At 36.1% G+C, this 13594-nt stretch overlaps 1 protein-coding gene across 1 annotated transcript in view; it reads right to left on the bottom strand.

Moving 5' to 3' along the window:
• LOC144438576 (centrosomal protein of 135 kDa-like) overlaps nt 1-13594 on the bottom strand; it is a 50208-nt gene that overhangs the window by 9098 nt on the left and 27516 nt on the right. The window contains exons 12-17 of the mRNA XM_078127661.1: nt 3779-3952; nt 3324-3401; nt 2560-2827; nt 1651-1861; nt 983-1151; nt 173-283 (exon numbers count right to left, since the gene is read on the bottom strand). Of these exons, the coding sequence (XP_077983787.1) occupies nt 173-283; nt 983-1151; nt 1651-1861; nt 2560-2827; nt 3324-3401; nt 3779-3952 (1011 nt within the window). The remainder of the gene's footprint in view (nt 1-172; nt 284-982; nt 1152-1650; nt 1862-2559; nt 2828-3323; nt 3402-3778; nt 3953-13594) is intronic.

Here is a 13594-nt window from a genome sequence, read left to right as displayed (position 1 = left end):
AATTTAAAAGAAAATTGATGAAAGCACTTTACAGCACAACTTTTTTTAAAAAAAATTAACAACAAAAATGTCACCAAATAACTTTTTAAATTTCTCTGAAATGTTGTTGCATCTCCTCAATCACAGATTCATTGTAGATGGTTACAGAATAACATTTAGTATGTGAGATTACCTTTGAAGCTAGCAGTTCTTCAATTCTTGACACTTCACCAACGTAATCTTGTACCTGTATCTTCAGATTCTCTCTTTCACGTATAGCATCATCAAGATCAAGATTCAAAGCCTTCAATTCAAAACAAAACGACATGTAAGTTACGACAAATCAAAATAGAGATACAGGTATTTGTGATGTCATCACCAGAGGATTTCCCAACCTTGCAGGAAATCCTTAGAATGGTTGAACACATTTCAAGTGCAGTAGAGTTTCTTTACAATATTTCAAAGTTGAGTAAATTGCCAAGGTGGTATTTTATCACCCAAAATCATACCTATTGGTGACTTGTATACATCTTTTCATGCAATACTAAGAATGAAACTTTTCCTTTTTTGTACGATTCACTTGGAACCCCCTCCCCACCGAACAGAAACATCACTTCATCCTTCCTTTCAACTGAAACAGGAACTCAGTTTTATAGCCATTTTTCTGACTCCCACTACCCATCAATTATACTCTGTACCTTTACATCTTGATTTGTACAATTTTAAGTCTTGCATGTCTTGTAATAAACCAAACTAGTGATGATGAAAGCTTATCTATGCAAAGCTAAGTCTAAGTTAATTGACTTACCTTCGTATTGCACCAAAATTTACACTTAGCTTACCAAAGCTTTCGCCAGGTATCCACCATGGCTTTGTCAGTGTTTCTGAAGCCATGGTGGATACCTGGCGAAAGCTTTGGTGAGCTATCATTGCACATTTTGGTGCAATACGAAGTTAAATCCATTAACTCAAACTAGTGATGTCTATGTGTTCCTGTACTCACCTGGTTTTCCCTAGTCATAGTAGACAGATCATCTTGCAGCCTTCGATTCTCCCTCAGTGCGACCTCTCTACCTCTACCTGTTTCAGTCAGTTCTTCATGGATGTTATCTGTCTGTCTCCTTAGACTTTTGATTTCTCGGTTTCTCTGAGTAGCTTCTTCATTCATTTGACTATAAATAAAACATACAGATAACATATTTATGAACTGATAGAAAAGAAATGTGCTTCAAGGACATTTCAACTCTAGACAACAATAACAGAAACAATAAACACAGCGGGATCCTTTACCCAATCACATTGAACACTGATAAGTATTGCTACTCTTTCACAGTGCAGTAAAAACAGGCTTCTAATGAAAACATTACCCATGGACTTGATGATTTTAATGGCTACAATTGTTTATTTTATAACTGATAATTAACATTTCAACTTGACTACTTCTACATCCCCATTGTGCACTGCACCTATGTAACTGTTTCTTTTGCATTTGAAGTTGTCTGAGGCCAGGGTGTGTATTAAATGTCATGTCATATAAAGTGAAACACCAAACCTACATCATTTTAGCTGTAAGTTGCTATAAGGTTATGTCAACTTCATACTATAAAGAAAAGAAGCTAAGATATTTGTTTCAATGTCTACAAAAACAAACACCTTCCAGATTTAACTTACTCTAATTTTGCTCCAAGATCTGCTGCTGTGAGTCTCATTTCAGTGATAAGTCTTTCCTTGTCAAGGAGTGAATTTTCTGCAGCTACTATCTTTTCAGTTTTCTCATCAACTGTCATTTGTAGAGAGTCCTTCTCCCTATCCAAGGCTGCAATGGTTCCTCTAAGACCAGCTATCTCTTGTCTGTTGGCTGTATTGGCATCACTTACCTCAGCTGTATGCAAAATATAATGTTACACATCATTTCATTGTTACACTCATTCAGTAAAGTCTTCCTCTGTGTCAAGTTCACTGTTACTATCTAGTGAACAACCCCTGCTACAATTTCATTGAAATAATACACCTAAAAAGCTTGTCATGAAGTTGAAGTTTTGGTGTAATGTTTCAGACACACGTTATTAGTGAGACATCATTAGACTAAGAATACTTCTTGTTATTACATTTATCAATATATCAAATGTAATATTGGCAGTTCCTTGCCAGTGTTTCAGATATGATAGGGATGATTGTTCAATATCACACAAGCTCAATAAACATACTTCCCATAATTTTCATCATGGTTTATATCATAACATGTCAATGTCGCATTTGTGAAATTCATTTAGGGGAAGGGGGTTTGGGCTAAATGAACGAAGTTTGTTTATTGAGCTTGTGTGACTTTGTGCAATTGTCCCTTATAGTAAGGCTTATTTTTCCTATGGGTAATACATAAAAAATAGTATGACATCATCTAAATTGCTATTTTTAGAAAACGCTCTTAAATTTGAGAAGTCTAACTAAAGGAATATCCTAATTTCAAAAGTTAATAATATTTCCTATCAAATAAATACTCACTCGGCATAATATTAAAATTACAGAATAAACATATGATATGAAAAAATGTATCTTTTGGTACAGTATATTATAACGCACCTAATTTCTCTTCCAATCTGCTAGACAGTTCCTGAGAAGCCTGTAAGTCTCCAGATTTCTTGGTCAATCGTCTCTGGTGATCTTCCAGTGATCGTTCTGCTTGTTCTGCTAACAGTCTCATCTGTGTAGCTGTAGCTTTCTGCTGGGCAGCATCCTCGTTGGCTTCAGAGATCCTTAACTGTTGAATTTTAACCTGGTCTTCTAAAGTGACTATCATTTCTCTTAGACTGGTCACTCTTGTAAGAAGGTCACTCCTTTCTCCATCACTCTGTGGGAATTTTAGAAAACAGTCAAAATACAGAAAGACCTACAAGAAGTGGTAATACTTTTCTTGCAATACATAATGACTACTAGTAGTAATTGCGTACAAACAACTGTATCTAAAGAAAATGACACTTTTAAAAAAACTCTCAATTTTGATCATTTGAAAATGCCTCCATGGCAGGCAATGAAATATTTTTATTCTTTCTCTCTCTCTCTCTCTCTCTCACACACACACACACACACACACACACACACACACACACACACACACACACACACACTCACACACACACACATACACACACACACACACACACATACATACATACATACACACATATAGTTTTAGTTGTACAAACTATATTATTGTGGTGTTTTAATACTCAGGAAATAATAAACTATAACAAAGAATACAGCTGAACTCCACACACAAACATACTTAGTATATCACTACTATAACAGGACATCCTGTGCTATGAAATTATCAGTTTCAAACTCACATTGCGAAGAGCATTGTCCAAATCTTCAATTCTCTGCTCCATTCGTGCTCTGTCACTCAACTGAGTCTCTGTTACAATCTGTATATACCAAAGATAGAAGTGGACACAAGACAATCAAAATACAAGTATTTACAATCTGTTAAATAAAGATGCAATAACAATGTACACTTGCTGCATTTCACTCGACTTGGTAATTTTCCCGAAAAATATTTCATTTGTTCTTATATTTCCCACTTGAATATTCATACCTGCATGATTAAAGAATGCAAGCATAAATTGTTTATAGATAATTTAATAATTCTAGTCTAGTTTTCTGCATGAATATCAAGACAATCTCCCTGATAAGACATTTCTTTTCTTTCAAGACCTGTTCTCACAGTCACTTTTTTTCTAGTCTTATGTTTCAGAATTGTATACTGAAAATAAACAGAGCTGTTATCTCCTTTCTCCCCTACCTTGAGTCTTTCTCTTAGACTGTCTCTCTCTGTTGTCATACGTCTTAGATCAGCTATAGCATCATCACGTTCATGTTCTACTCTTCTAAGAATAGACTGAGCTGCTAGGGTAGCACGTGGGGTCCTAGGAGACTTCATGACTTCACGACGAAGTCGTTGCAACTCATCATTTGCCTGGTGGACAGAAAGAATAATTATACTATTGTATATATATCAATGTTTACTTCGCAGTGAAGGATTTTCTATGCATATCTTATAAATTTTATATTCAAAATTCTGATAATTTGCAATGAAAAATACTAAAATCTTAACTTTAAATTTCTATAACTCATATTAGAATTTTGAAATGAAATGCATAATGGTCTGTTTAATACCACCTTCTTTGTTAAAGGGACACAGGCCAAGTTTAGACGGTTTTTGGACGTGATTTTTGTTGCCTACGAAATGTTACATATTGTATTCTACTTACTAAAACACATTCATCCATTACTTGATACTGGCAGAACTTAATCTTGGTATTTAGGTATAATATAGAAAAGATGCGATGACATAATTGTTGGTACGTATCAACAAATGCTGAGGAAATCTGCCGTTACACGAATAACGCATGCGTTCTATCGCTGATAAAAAGTGAATCGTCACAGTGACGTCACCTACACTACGTCATCGAATATCTCAGAATAATGGAGGCACGTAAACGTGGCCCCGGTCGACCGATGGTAAGCACTTCGGCTAAAAAAAGATCACGCGCAGTGTTTACCTCAGGGAAAATAAATATTTTTGGGTAGATCGACCGCTGGAAAGAAATAAAGGACGAACTGACGTTGAAGAGTAATCGAGAAGTTGCGGAATTCTTGATAAACTGGTAAGTATACACACGTAGAAAGCCATGATTTTTTTTGCTGAGTGTCGTAGTGCAATGATGTTTACAACCTACATGCTTGCACTTTCTACTGTGCACTGCAACTGTGAGGTACAGTGAAAACTATTTCGGGAATCATGCACAAATTAAGGTCATTTCTATTGTATTCGAAGGTGGTGACAATATTGAAAGGGTGAATAACGTTCTGTCATACGTAGTAGCTAGCTGTACGCTATCTATAGTATACACCGTACACGGTACCCTCACTTCCTGTTGAAGTTGTGCGTAGTGTTACTATTGCATATTGGTATTAGATATATGTGAGAACTCACGGATCGGCTCAACATTTACTAAGCCTACTCGCTCACGTTTTCAGCGTGATCGACCCAGCCTTACCAATTACCGCTCTCCATTACACAATTTTGCAGCGAGTTTTTCTTTTTGCCAATACTCACGCGGGAACTGTCCAAGACAAACTTCGTAGTGCTACTTGCATGACTGTACAATAGCAAGCCAAAATCGAGTAATCGCTTCGACTTGCATTGACCGGGTCGATACATAGCTATACTATAAGATTATCTCAATGCAGATGAGATGTGTAATAACTAAAAAATTACTATTTCTATTTCTTATTTTATGCACATGTTTATAGTTAGACTTAGTGAGCGTACGGAGGTATATCTCCATGGTCAAGCGATATGCAAGCTGTTTTGGGTACATGAAACCACAAAAGTGTGTTACAATTACATTGAATATTGTTGGTCGTTGTTGTTCTTGGAGATTGTTTGAAGTTTGTTTCCATGTTCAAAGTTATTTCCAGTGATTTATGACGGATACATTAGTTGTTTGTGTATTGTGTGTGTGTGTGTGTGTGTGTGTGTGTGTGTGTGTGTGTGTGTGTGAGGATTTATGAATTCAATGTCAATATTGTGACTGCATGTTTCAGTTTTATTTGGAAAGCATCTGTCAAGTGGTATGTTCTTCACATGAATTAAATGTACAGATAGTGTACTTGTACATACTTATTAGTCACAGCTTCTTTGACTGCCATTATTTTATATTAGAATGGATAAATTAGTTTGTGTAGCTATGACATCAGCAATCAATGCCTTAAATTCCAATTTATAACCCCTTCTTGATGATTACACAATACCTAAAACCTACTCACTGTCTGTGACTCCTGTTTTTTACCAGTACTGCTTTGACTAATCAAGTTAGCACTGCAAAATAATGAGAATTTAGCAAAGCCAGAAGACTTAAGTAAGTCTAATAGTAATGCAATTTCATGTACTGCAGTATTGTAATCAAGTGTTTTTACATTATCCGGTAGGTATCATGATCATCAGGAGTGTAGAAGTGGTGAGCCACTGCCAAGTACATCACATCATGCTACAATGATGGAAGACCCAGCATTTACCGCAAGGCAACAAGATGATGAAGCGGGTCCACAGCTGATGTAAATATTTTAACTTTTAGCTTTCACTGTGAACTTGATTTGAACTCTTGGCATTCCATTGGCTAGAAACTAATTGTATGTATGTACCAGTGCTGCAACTCACCCTGAATTTGTTGAATTTAAATACACGCAAAAGGTTCAGTAATATTAAAAATAACATATACATATATATTGTATAAAAGTTTAAAGTTGTATTGTTTCACATGCTTTTCAGGTCTCTTGGACAGCGGTGTAAAGTTACTGAACAAATAATTACCACCACCACTTCAACCCCAATTCACAGCTATTACATGGGTGCAATGAAGGAATTAAGTGGTCCTGACGTTTCTGAAATTTCTGCAGCAAGTGAATCAGATCGGTAAGGTATTGTTGTTATTCAACAAAAAATCTGGGGTTTCTAGTATTTTCTGGTGTGTCAGTGCATAACAAATGGCGTGTCTGTTATGAATATTTATAATAGCATGAATTACTGAAATGAATTCACTCATTAGCCATTTTGTCTCAACAAATTCGAAAGTCATTAAAATATTGTTTAAGGTGTGTTATGAATGAATAATAGTCATAATAATACTTTACAGCGGTGATGAACTACAGATCCACCCCACTCTTGATGATGGGGATGATAGTGACAATGATAATAGTGACAATGATGATGAAAGTGAAGAGTGCCCTGAAATGGATGACCCAGAAGAGTGCCAAGTGCCCGGTTTTCAGAGAATACGTAGCGAAGAAGATCAAGAACATCTCCTTAAAATGACACAGCCTGTCTTGTGTATCTGCAACAACTACTTGTTTTGGCCAATTGTAAAATAAGTACTATTTGTACTTCCAAGGAATGTAATGGGAAGCTTTCAGTTTCATCTCAATTTGTTGGTTCAGCCTTGTACCTTAAATGGGTAAGTATAGCTTATTAGTACTCTACTCTACTCAAGTTATTAAATATGTATCATGTATGATGAGAGCTGCTTGTTTTATGAAATTACAATCTAAGATCTTGAACTTCATCTAAAATTGTACACTATACTGCTTCTCATTTTACTGATATTATGAATGCTTGGTACCAAAAGGATGAAGATATGTACTATGTGTTCTGTATTCTGTTACCATGTGCCAAAAAAAAGTTCTATTGTGATTCTTACCTTACCACAAGATAATATTTGCAATAGAAGATATGCTATCACATTACAGAAAATTTAGCTCCTTGGATGAAGAATGTGATTAGATCCGTTGATCAGTTTTAAGTTTTAGGTTGTATATTTGCCAATGGTTACACCATCCTGACTTTTTAAATGTACCTAGTTGTAATACATATTGCAATTTGTTATTTATATTCAGACATGTCCAGCCGGACACCTCGAATACAAATGGTGCTCGCAACCAGTTCTGAATAGCAGGTTACATAGTGGAGATCTAATGACAGCAGCAGCAATATTGTTGTCAGGCAACAACTATGCAAAAATTGATAGGTTTGCCAAGGTGCTCTCTCTGAAGTTATTGTGTCAGACCACATTCAACAGAATACAAAGAACCTGCCTTGTACCATGCATAGACAAGTTTTGGAAGGAACACCAGTTAGAGCTATGTGCATCATTTGAGGGTGAAAGACTGGTTCTACTTGGTAAGTGCACTCATTCGTTTTTGATATTTATAGGAATTTTAAGATGTACATCAGTTCCTGAAGATGCAAGTATCAAGTTTGTTCAGTAGAGTAGCTATATTTGTCATATGAAATTCACATGTATCATTATGCATAATACTCAATTATTTTGAGATACAAGCTTTCTTTTTATGACCCAAGCTTGCTCTTGTGTGCACGTACATTTCATGCACAATAAATGGAATGCACACAATCACAAATTCTGGTGCTTGCATCACTTGTTAGCACAACTGAACCGAGGTTCAATAGTGCTGTCTGTAGGTGTAGTGAATCATCTATGTACAATACTCTAAACCTAATATATGTTAGTTGTTTTGTTGAACTCATTATAGTTTGCTATTGAGTTGATGTATGACTTGAACATAATTTGTGTTTAGCGTCCCCTTTCAAACCCACTCTCTTCATGAAAAATCTGCGCAGTTCTTGTTTATTATCAACCATTTAATCTTGATAATAGGTGATGGAAGGATGGACTCACCGGGATATTGTGCCCAATATTGTACTTATACATTTATGGAAAATGTAACAAAGAAGATATTATCCATTCTAACTAAAGACAAAAGGGCCACTGATAGGAAATCTACTGTTTTGGAGAAAGCTTGTTTTCAAGAAAGTATTGACCAGTTAGAAGAAAAGAGAGTTGAAATGAAGTGGTCACAGATGCCCATATTCAGATAGCATCAGTAATGAGTAAGTAGTATTCTATTTTCTTAAATTAGTAATTATTTCCCCAGTCACAGAAACATACAATACATGTCATTGTCCCTATGACAACCTCCACCCAATCAGGTCCTCACTCACTTCCAGGTGGATTGATGGGACAGAGTCATGGTTCAAACCTTGCCAAAGGACTTTTGCCATTAAAGTTTGAAACAAACAAATATCCACAGGTGGAGCAGAATCTGTAATGGTCATTCTGAATATTCAACTATCAGGACTTCCCAAAAGGTTAATACAGTACATATGTTGATCTACAAAGAGTACTCCTGTATATACATCTAGTTTTCACACATGTAGTTTTCTCACTTCTATGCTGTGATTGATAGATTTCTATATGACTTATATGATGACAGATGGTCAAGAGTTAATGTGCTACTCAGGGGGATGGTTGTCACTTGAACGTACCCTTGTTAGTCCGCAACGGACGAAGTCCGGGACGTGGGGGGTGCGTGCGTCCATCCAGAACCGTTTCCTTGAGATGCCTGGGCCGATTTTTTTTCAAACTTGGTGCAGGACAACATACAATGGCATACATATGCACGTCAATTTGTTTCATGATACGATCCAATATTGCTGCATATAGCAGCCATTTTGTTTGCAAATTTTCCCTGTCTAAAGCCATAACTCAGACATGTTTGAACAGATCTCATTCAAAGTTGGTATTAGGACAGTGTTCTATGACATACATGTGCATATTCATTGTTGTCATGATACAATCCAATATGGCCACCTAGCAGCCATTTTGTTTGCAAATTTTTCATGTCCAAAGCCATAACTCAGACATGCTTGAACAGGTCCCCCCCCCCCCCTTTATCTGACCCATCCTTTATTGTTGAATGGTTTATTCCATCACGTCATCTTGAAGACTAGGCCTGTCCCATGTCCGAGGAGACACAACATGAGTAAGCATGTTCCATGTCCAAAGAGCAGACACAACATATCTAAGTCTGTTTGATTTAGGTTCACAAGTATTGTTGCGTGATCAGAGTAGTGATACAAGAAAATGACAACATAAACTGACAGTTCCTTAAAACCCAATCATAACAGAGACTGTGTCATTCTCAATGACTTGTTTACTACTGAAATATTCCTCTGTATTAATGATTTATAGTCTTTGTTCTATAAAATCACTCACAATTAAAGTGACAGTGAAACCCTTGTGGCCATAATGGTCTGTAAATCATATTTGGCATCAGGATGAAACTTATCCATTTGTATCTACATTTCTAACTGCAGAAAATGACTACCCTGATGTCAAACATTCACATGATATTTGGCATGCTGCAAAGAATATGACCAAGAAAATTGTAAAGGTAAGGAGATGTTTTCTCTGTATTAATCAAAATCTAACTGTGTGGTAACAATTTGAAAAAAAAACCCATCAAGTAGGAACAACAAGCAGTCGAACATTATTATCATCATGACACCTACACTAGGATATTTTTTTGTTTATATGTAAATGTAAATATAAATAAGACTAACAGGTGGTCTATATTCTTTGAGACAATAAGGCATATACTCTCTTTTTTTCAATCAGGCTGGGCAAAAAAAGAATTGTAAAGTACTGCTAAAGTGGGCAAACTCTATTGTGAATCATTTCTGGTACTGTTGCCAAAAGGCAACAACCTATGATGAATGGATATATAGACTGTTATATATGTAGACTGTTAATTCAAATTGCAGGGTAAATCAGAAGAACATACCATGTGTCATTATGCAACAACAGATGAACAATCCTCTAGCAGAGAACTCATTTTGTGAATCGTTTTGCAAAATCTCTGTTTTACAAAATATATCTTTCTTAATTCTATCTTGAAGGTATCATAGAGGCTACAATAAAAAGAGCAGCACATGGTCTACGAAAACAGTGAAAGAACAGAAAACGTATCCACATTATACAGCCTTGAAAAAATCCATTCTACAAACACGGTTGGAAGAAAAAAGGGGAATGCAACACAAGAGAGAACTTGAGCCAACTGATCCAAGGAGAATATCAACACATCTAGCACCAGTAACTCCACCTCCCACATCTCTTCTGGTGGAGCAACATGTGTCTAGATACCACTAAACTTATATGACTTTCATGAACATGAAGTATCTGCAATATCCAAAACCTTCAAAAAAAGTTGTTTCAAGAGTTCCTGGAAAGCTGTAGTGCAATGCTCAGGCACAGCAGTTTGATTTGATTGGATAACCTAGTGAATAGTACCAAGGGAACCATTTGCTACAAAACAAATGTAAGGGAGCCTTCAGTAATTCCCGGGGGGGGGGGGGGGGTTTAGGGTATGTCTGAGCTGTAAAATGTGACCCCCTGTCAAGCCAAAGTACTAAAATCTGACCTCCCCATCTCAAAATGACAAATTCACTGATAGATGGATGGAAATTATGTGGATGTAGTAGCTGTAACATTTAATGATTTTTTTCAGTATGTTTTGTTCTGTGTATCAACTACAGTTTTTAGTTTCTTGTTCTACTCCATAACACACATTGAAACACTCCTGTCTTTGGCAAGCACTTGTAAACACAACCTGTATATGTACAAACTGTTATATTTTACAAGGTGAATTTTAGTCTGGACTGAAACTATCAACAATAACAGTGCACTTTACACATATACAGGCTGTGTTGACAAGCCAAATACAGGGTATTTCAGCATGTTTTAAAGAGTAGAACAAGAAACTGCAATTGACACACAGAACGAAAATATTGAAACAAGATCATCAAGTTACAGATACTATCCCTTTAATGAATGTGACATATTTCTGCCATGCACAGGTATTACCAAACTTACTGGTACAATATTCTTTGGTTATAATGTATATCGTGATTTCCATGTGGTACACACTCTTCTCGAAAGAGTAACCTGTAATAACGCTGAAATCTCAGTACCACTTTGTGGGTTGCTTTCTTCACTACTCTCAGTGTTACTTTCCTTAGTGTCACTATTACTGTCATTCAATACATTGAGGACAACAACAACAACAACATCATTATCATCATCACCATCACCATCAACAACATGATGATGATGATGATGATGATCATCATCATCATCATAATCATCCTCTCGAGTCAGTGGAGCTGTAAACACTACTGTTTGTTTATTCTTCCCCTTGGCCTTCATTTGTTTCCATGTCCATTTCATATCACTCTAATATCTGCTGGCCGGGACTTTTCCCAACGTGACCCTCTACAAGTTCTACTTAGCCTTTCTAAAAAAGCTTGTATTCAGCCTGTATACAATACACTCAAGACATAACGTTTTGAAAGTCAAGACTTGTTGAGGTCTGAAAGTCCCCATGTATTGTTTATGCAAAAAAGCTCAGTTCCATCAGTTTACTTGTAATATGTAATATTTAAACTTATGGCTTTGGCACTATTTCCATAGACAATACATGGGGACTTTCAGACCTCAAAAAGTCTTGACTTTCAGACTTTCAAAAAGTTATGTCTCGAGTGCATTGTATATAGGGAAGTGTGTGTGATTCCATCGTTTATATACTACTCTTCATTTGAAGGGATATGTGTTGTTTCTCTCAGAATTGTAGACTTTGTTTGAAATAGTGCAGAGTGCATTTTACAATAAATAATGAGTCAACGGATGGGCATGGGTTTCTAAGATGTGAACATCCCCTTTGGACAGGCTTCAAAAACATGACCAATTCCTCTGGCCCACCCCTTGCAATTGCCAAAGAATGATACCTTTTCGCACTATATTGACATATCTTCTTTAGTAATTACTGTCAGTCATACAAATAGTACAACTGATTACATGTGCAAACATACATACACACATACACACATACATACATACATACATGCATACATACATACATACATACATACATGTACGTACGTACGTACATACACACACACTAGAGACACGAAAAGTAAGATTTAATAGTAATCACAATAAATTTATTCATACAACCTACATGACAGGTAAGGGTAATGTTTGTGTGCATGTATGTATGTATGTATGTATGTATGGGGTTTCATAGGCTGTCCATCAATGATTTTAAAGGAGACATCATCAAAACTAACAGTCATTGATAGCAATCATTGTACATTAGCAGTGAAAGTGTATTTCTCTTTATTTTAAGTCTTATGATGCTATGTGGTTTACCATATAAAACTAAAATATATATGCACTGCATAAACATTGATTGTGTTCACTTCAAGAATCAGACAATATTATATACCATTGGTCTGTGTAGACCTATGAAAATATTTCACTTTAAAAATGTAATGAATTCATAGCAGCATGTTTGATATGTAGAATCCTAGCTGCATACTACAGTAGCACATTTCACTTTCAGTTGGTTGGCATATGCTGACAAATAATTATGCAAACCTTTGGTCATTGTTGCTCACCATACTTAGTGAGAGTTTACTGAGTGAGCAGTTTGTTAAGTCTGTTTTGTCATTGAACATGTGGCTCAAACACAGACCGTTGATTTGCATTGATTATTTCCATCCGTGACTTTGCCTTTTATACTGCTGCCCATGGTGCCAGGTTGCCTAGATAAAAGAATGGTAAAAAGGGTTCAAATGTAAAAATGTTGTACACTATTGTTATTTTCTATTTTTACACAGTAAATATGCAAGACATTGTACAGATAATATAATAAATATTTATCAACTTATCTGTGTTGTAATTATTTCTGCCAGGTGTGCAGTCTCCAAAATCTGTTGTTCCCCCACCCCCATCTGATATATTTGCCCCCATAACTGACTCTCCAACAGCCTCACCCCCATAAAAAAAAAACTACCTACATAAATAAATTATTGAATTCTGCTTATATACCTACAAATCCCATTTTATTTGGACCAATTTGAACTACTCTCAGAAGTGAAGAAATCAAAGTCCAGACATTATGAACATATTCATTGTACACTTGAAGAAAATAACTATGGGTAATGAGGTTTCACAACACGTCTGGTGCCTATGCCCAAATAACAGGCTGTGAACAGCTTCTAGCTTTGTACTTATCAGTCAATCACATGTAAATTTCCCCAATGCTAGCTATGCCAAAATAGATTTACATCTGCGCGAATGCGGCCGTCGAGGTGGACGCCACAATTACATGTAAGTTGTAACTAAAGATAAACAAATTGTGT

This window comes from Glandiceps talaboti, chromosome 8 (genome assembly GCF_964340395.1).
Source record: "Glandiceps talaboti chromosome 8, keGlaTala1.1, whole genome shotgun sequence".
NCBI classification, from domain to species: domain Eukaryota; kingdom Metazoa; phylum Hemichordata; class Enteropneusta; family Spengelidae; genus Glandiceps; species Glandiceps talaboti.
This window is presented reverse-complemented; position numbering and strand designations above follow the sequence as displayed.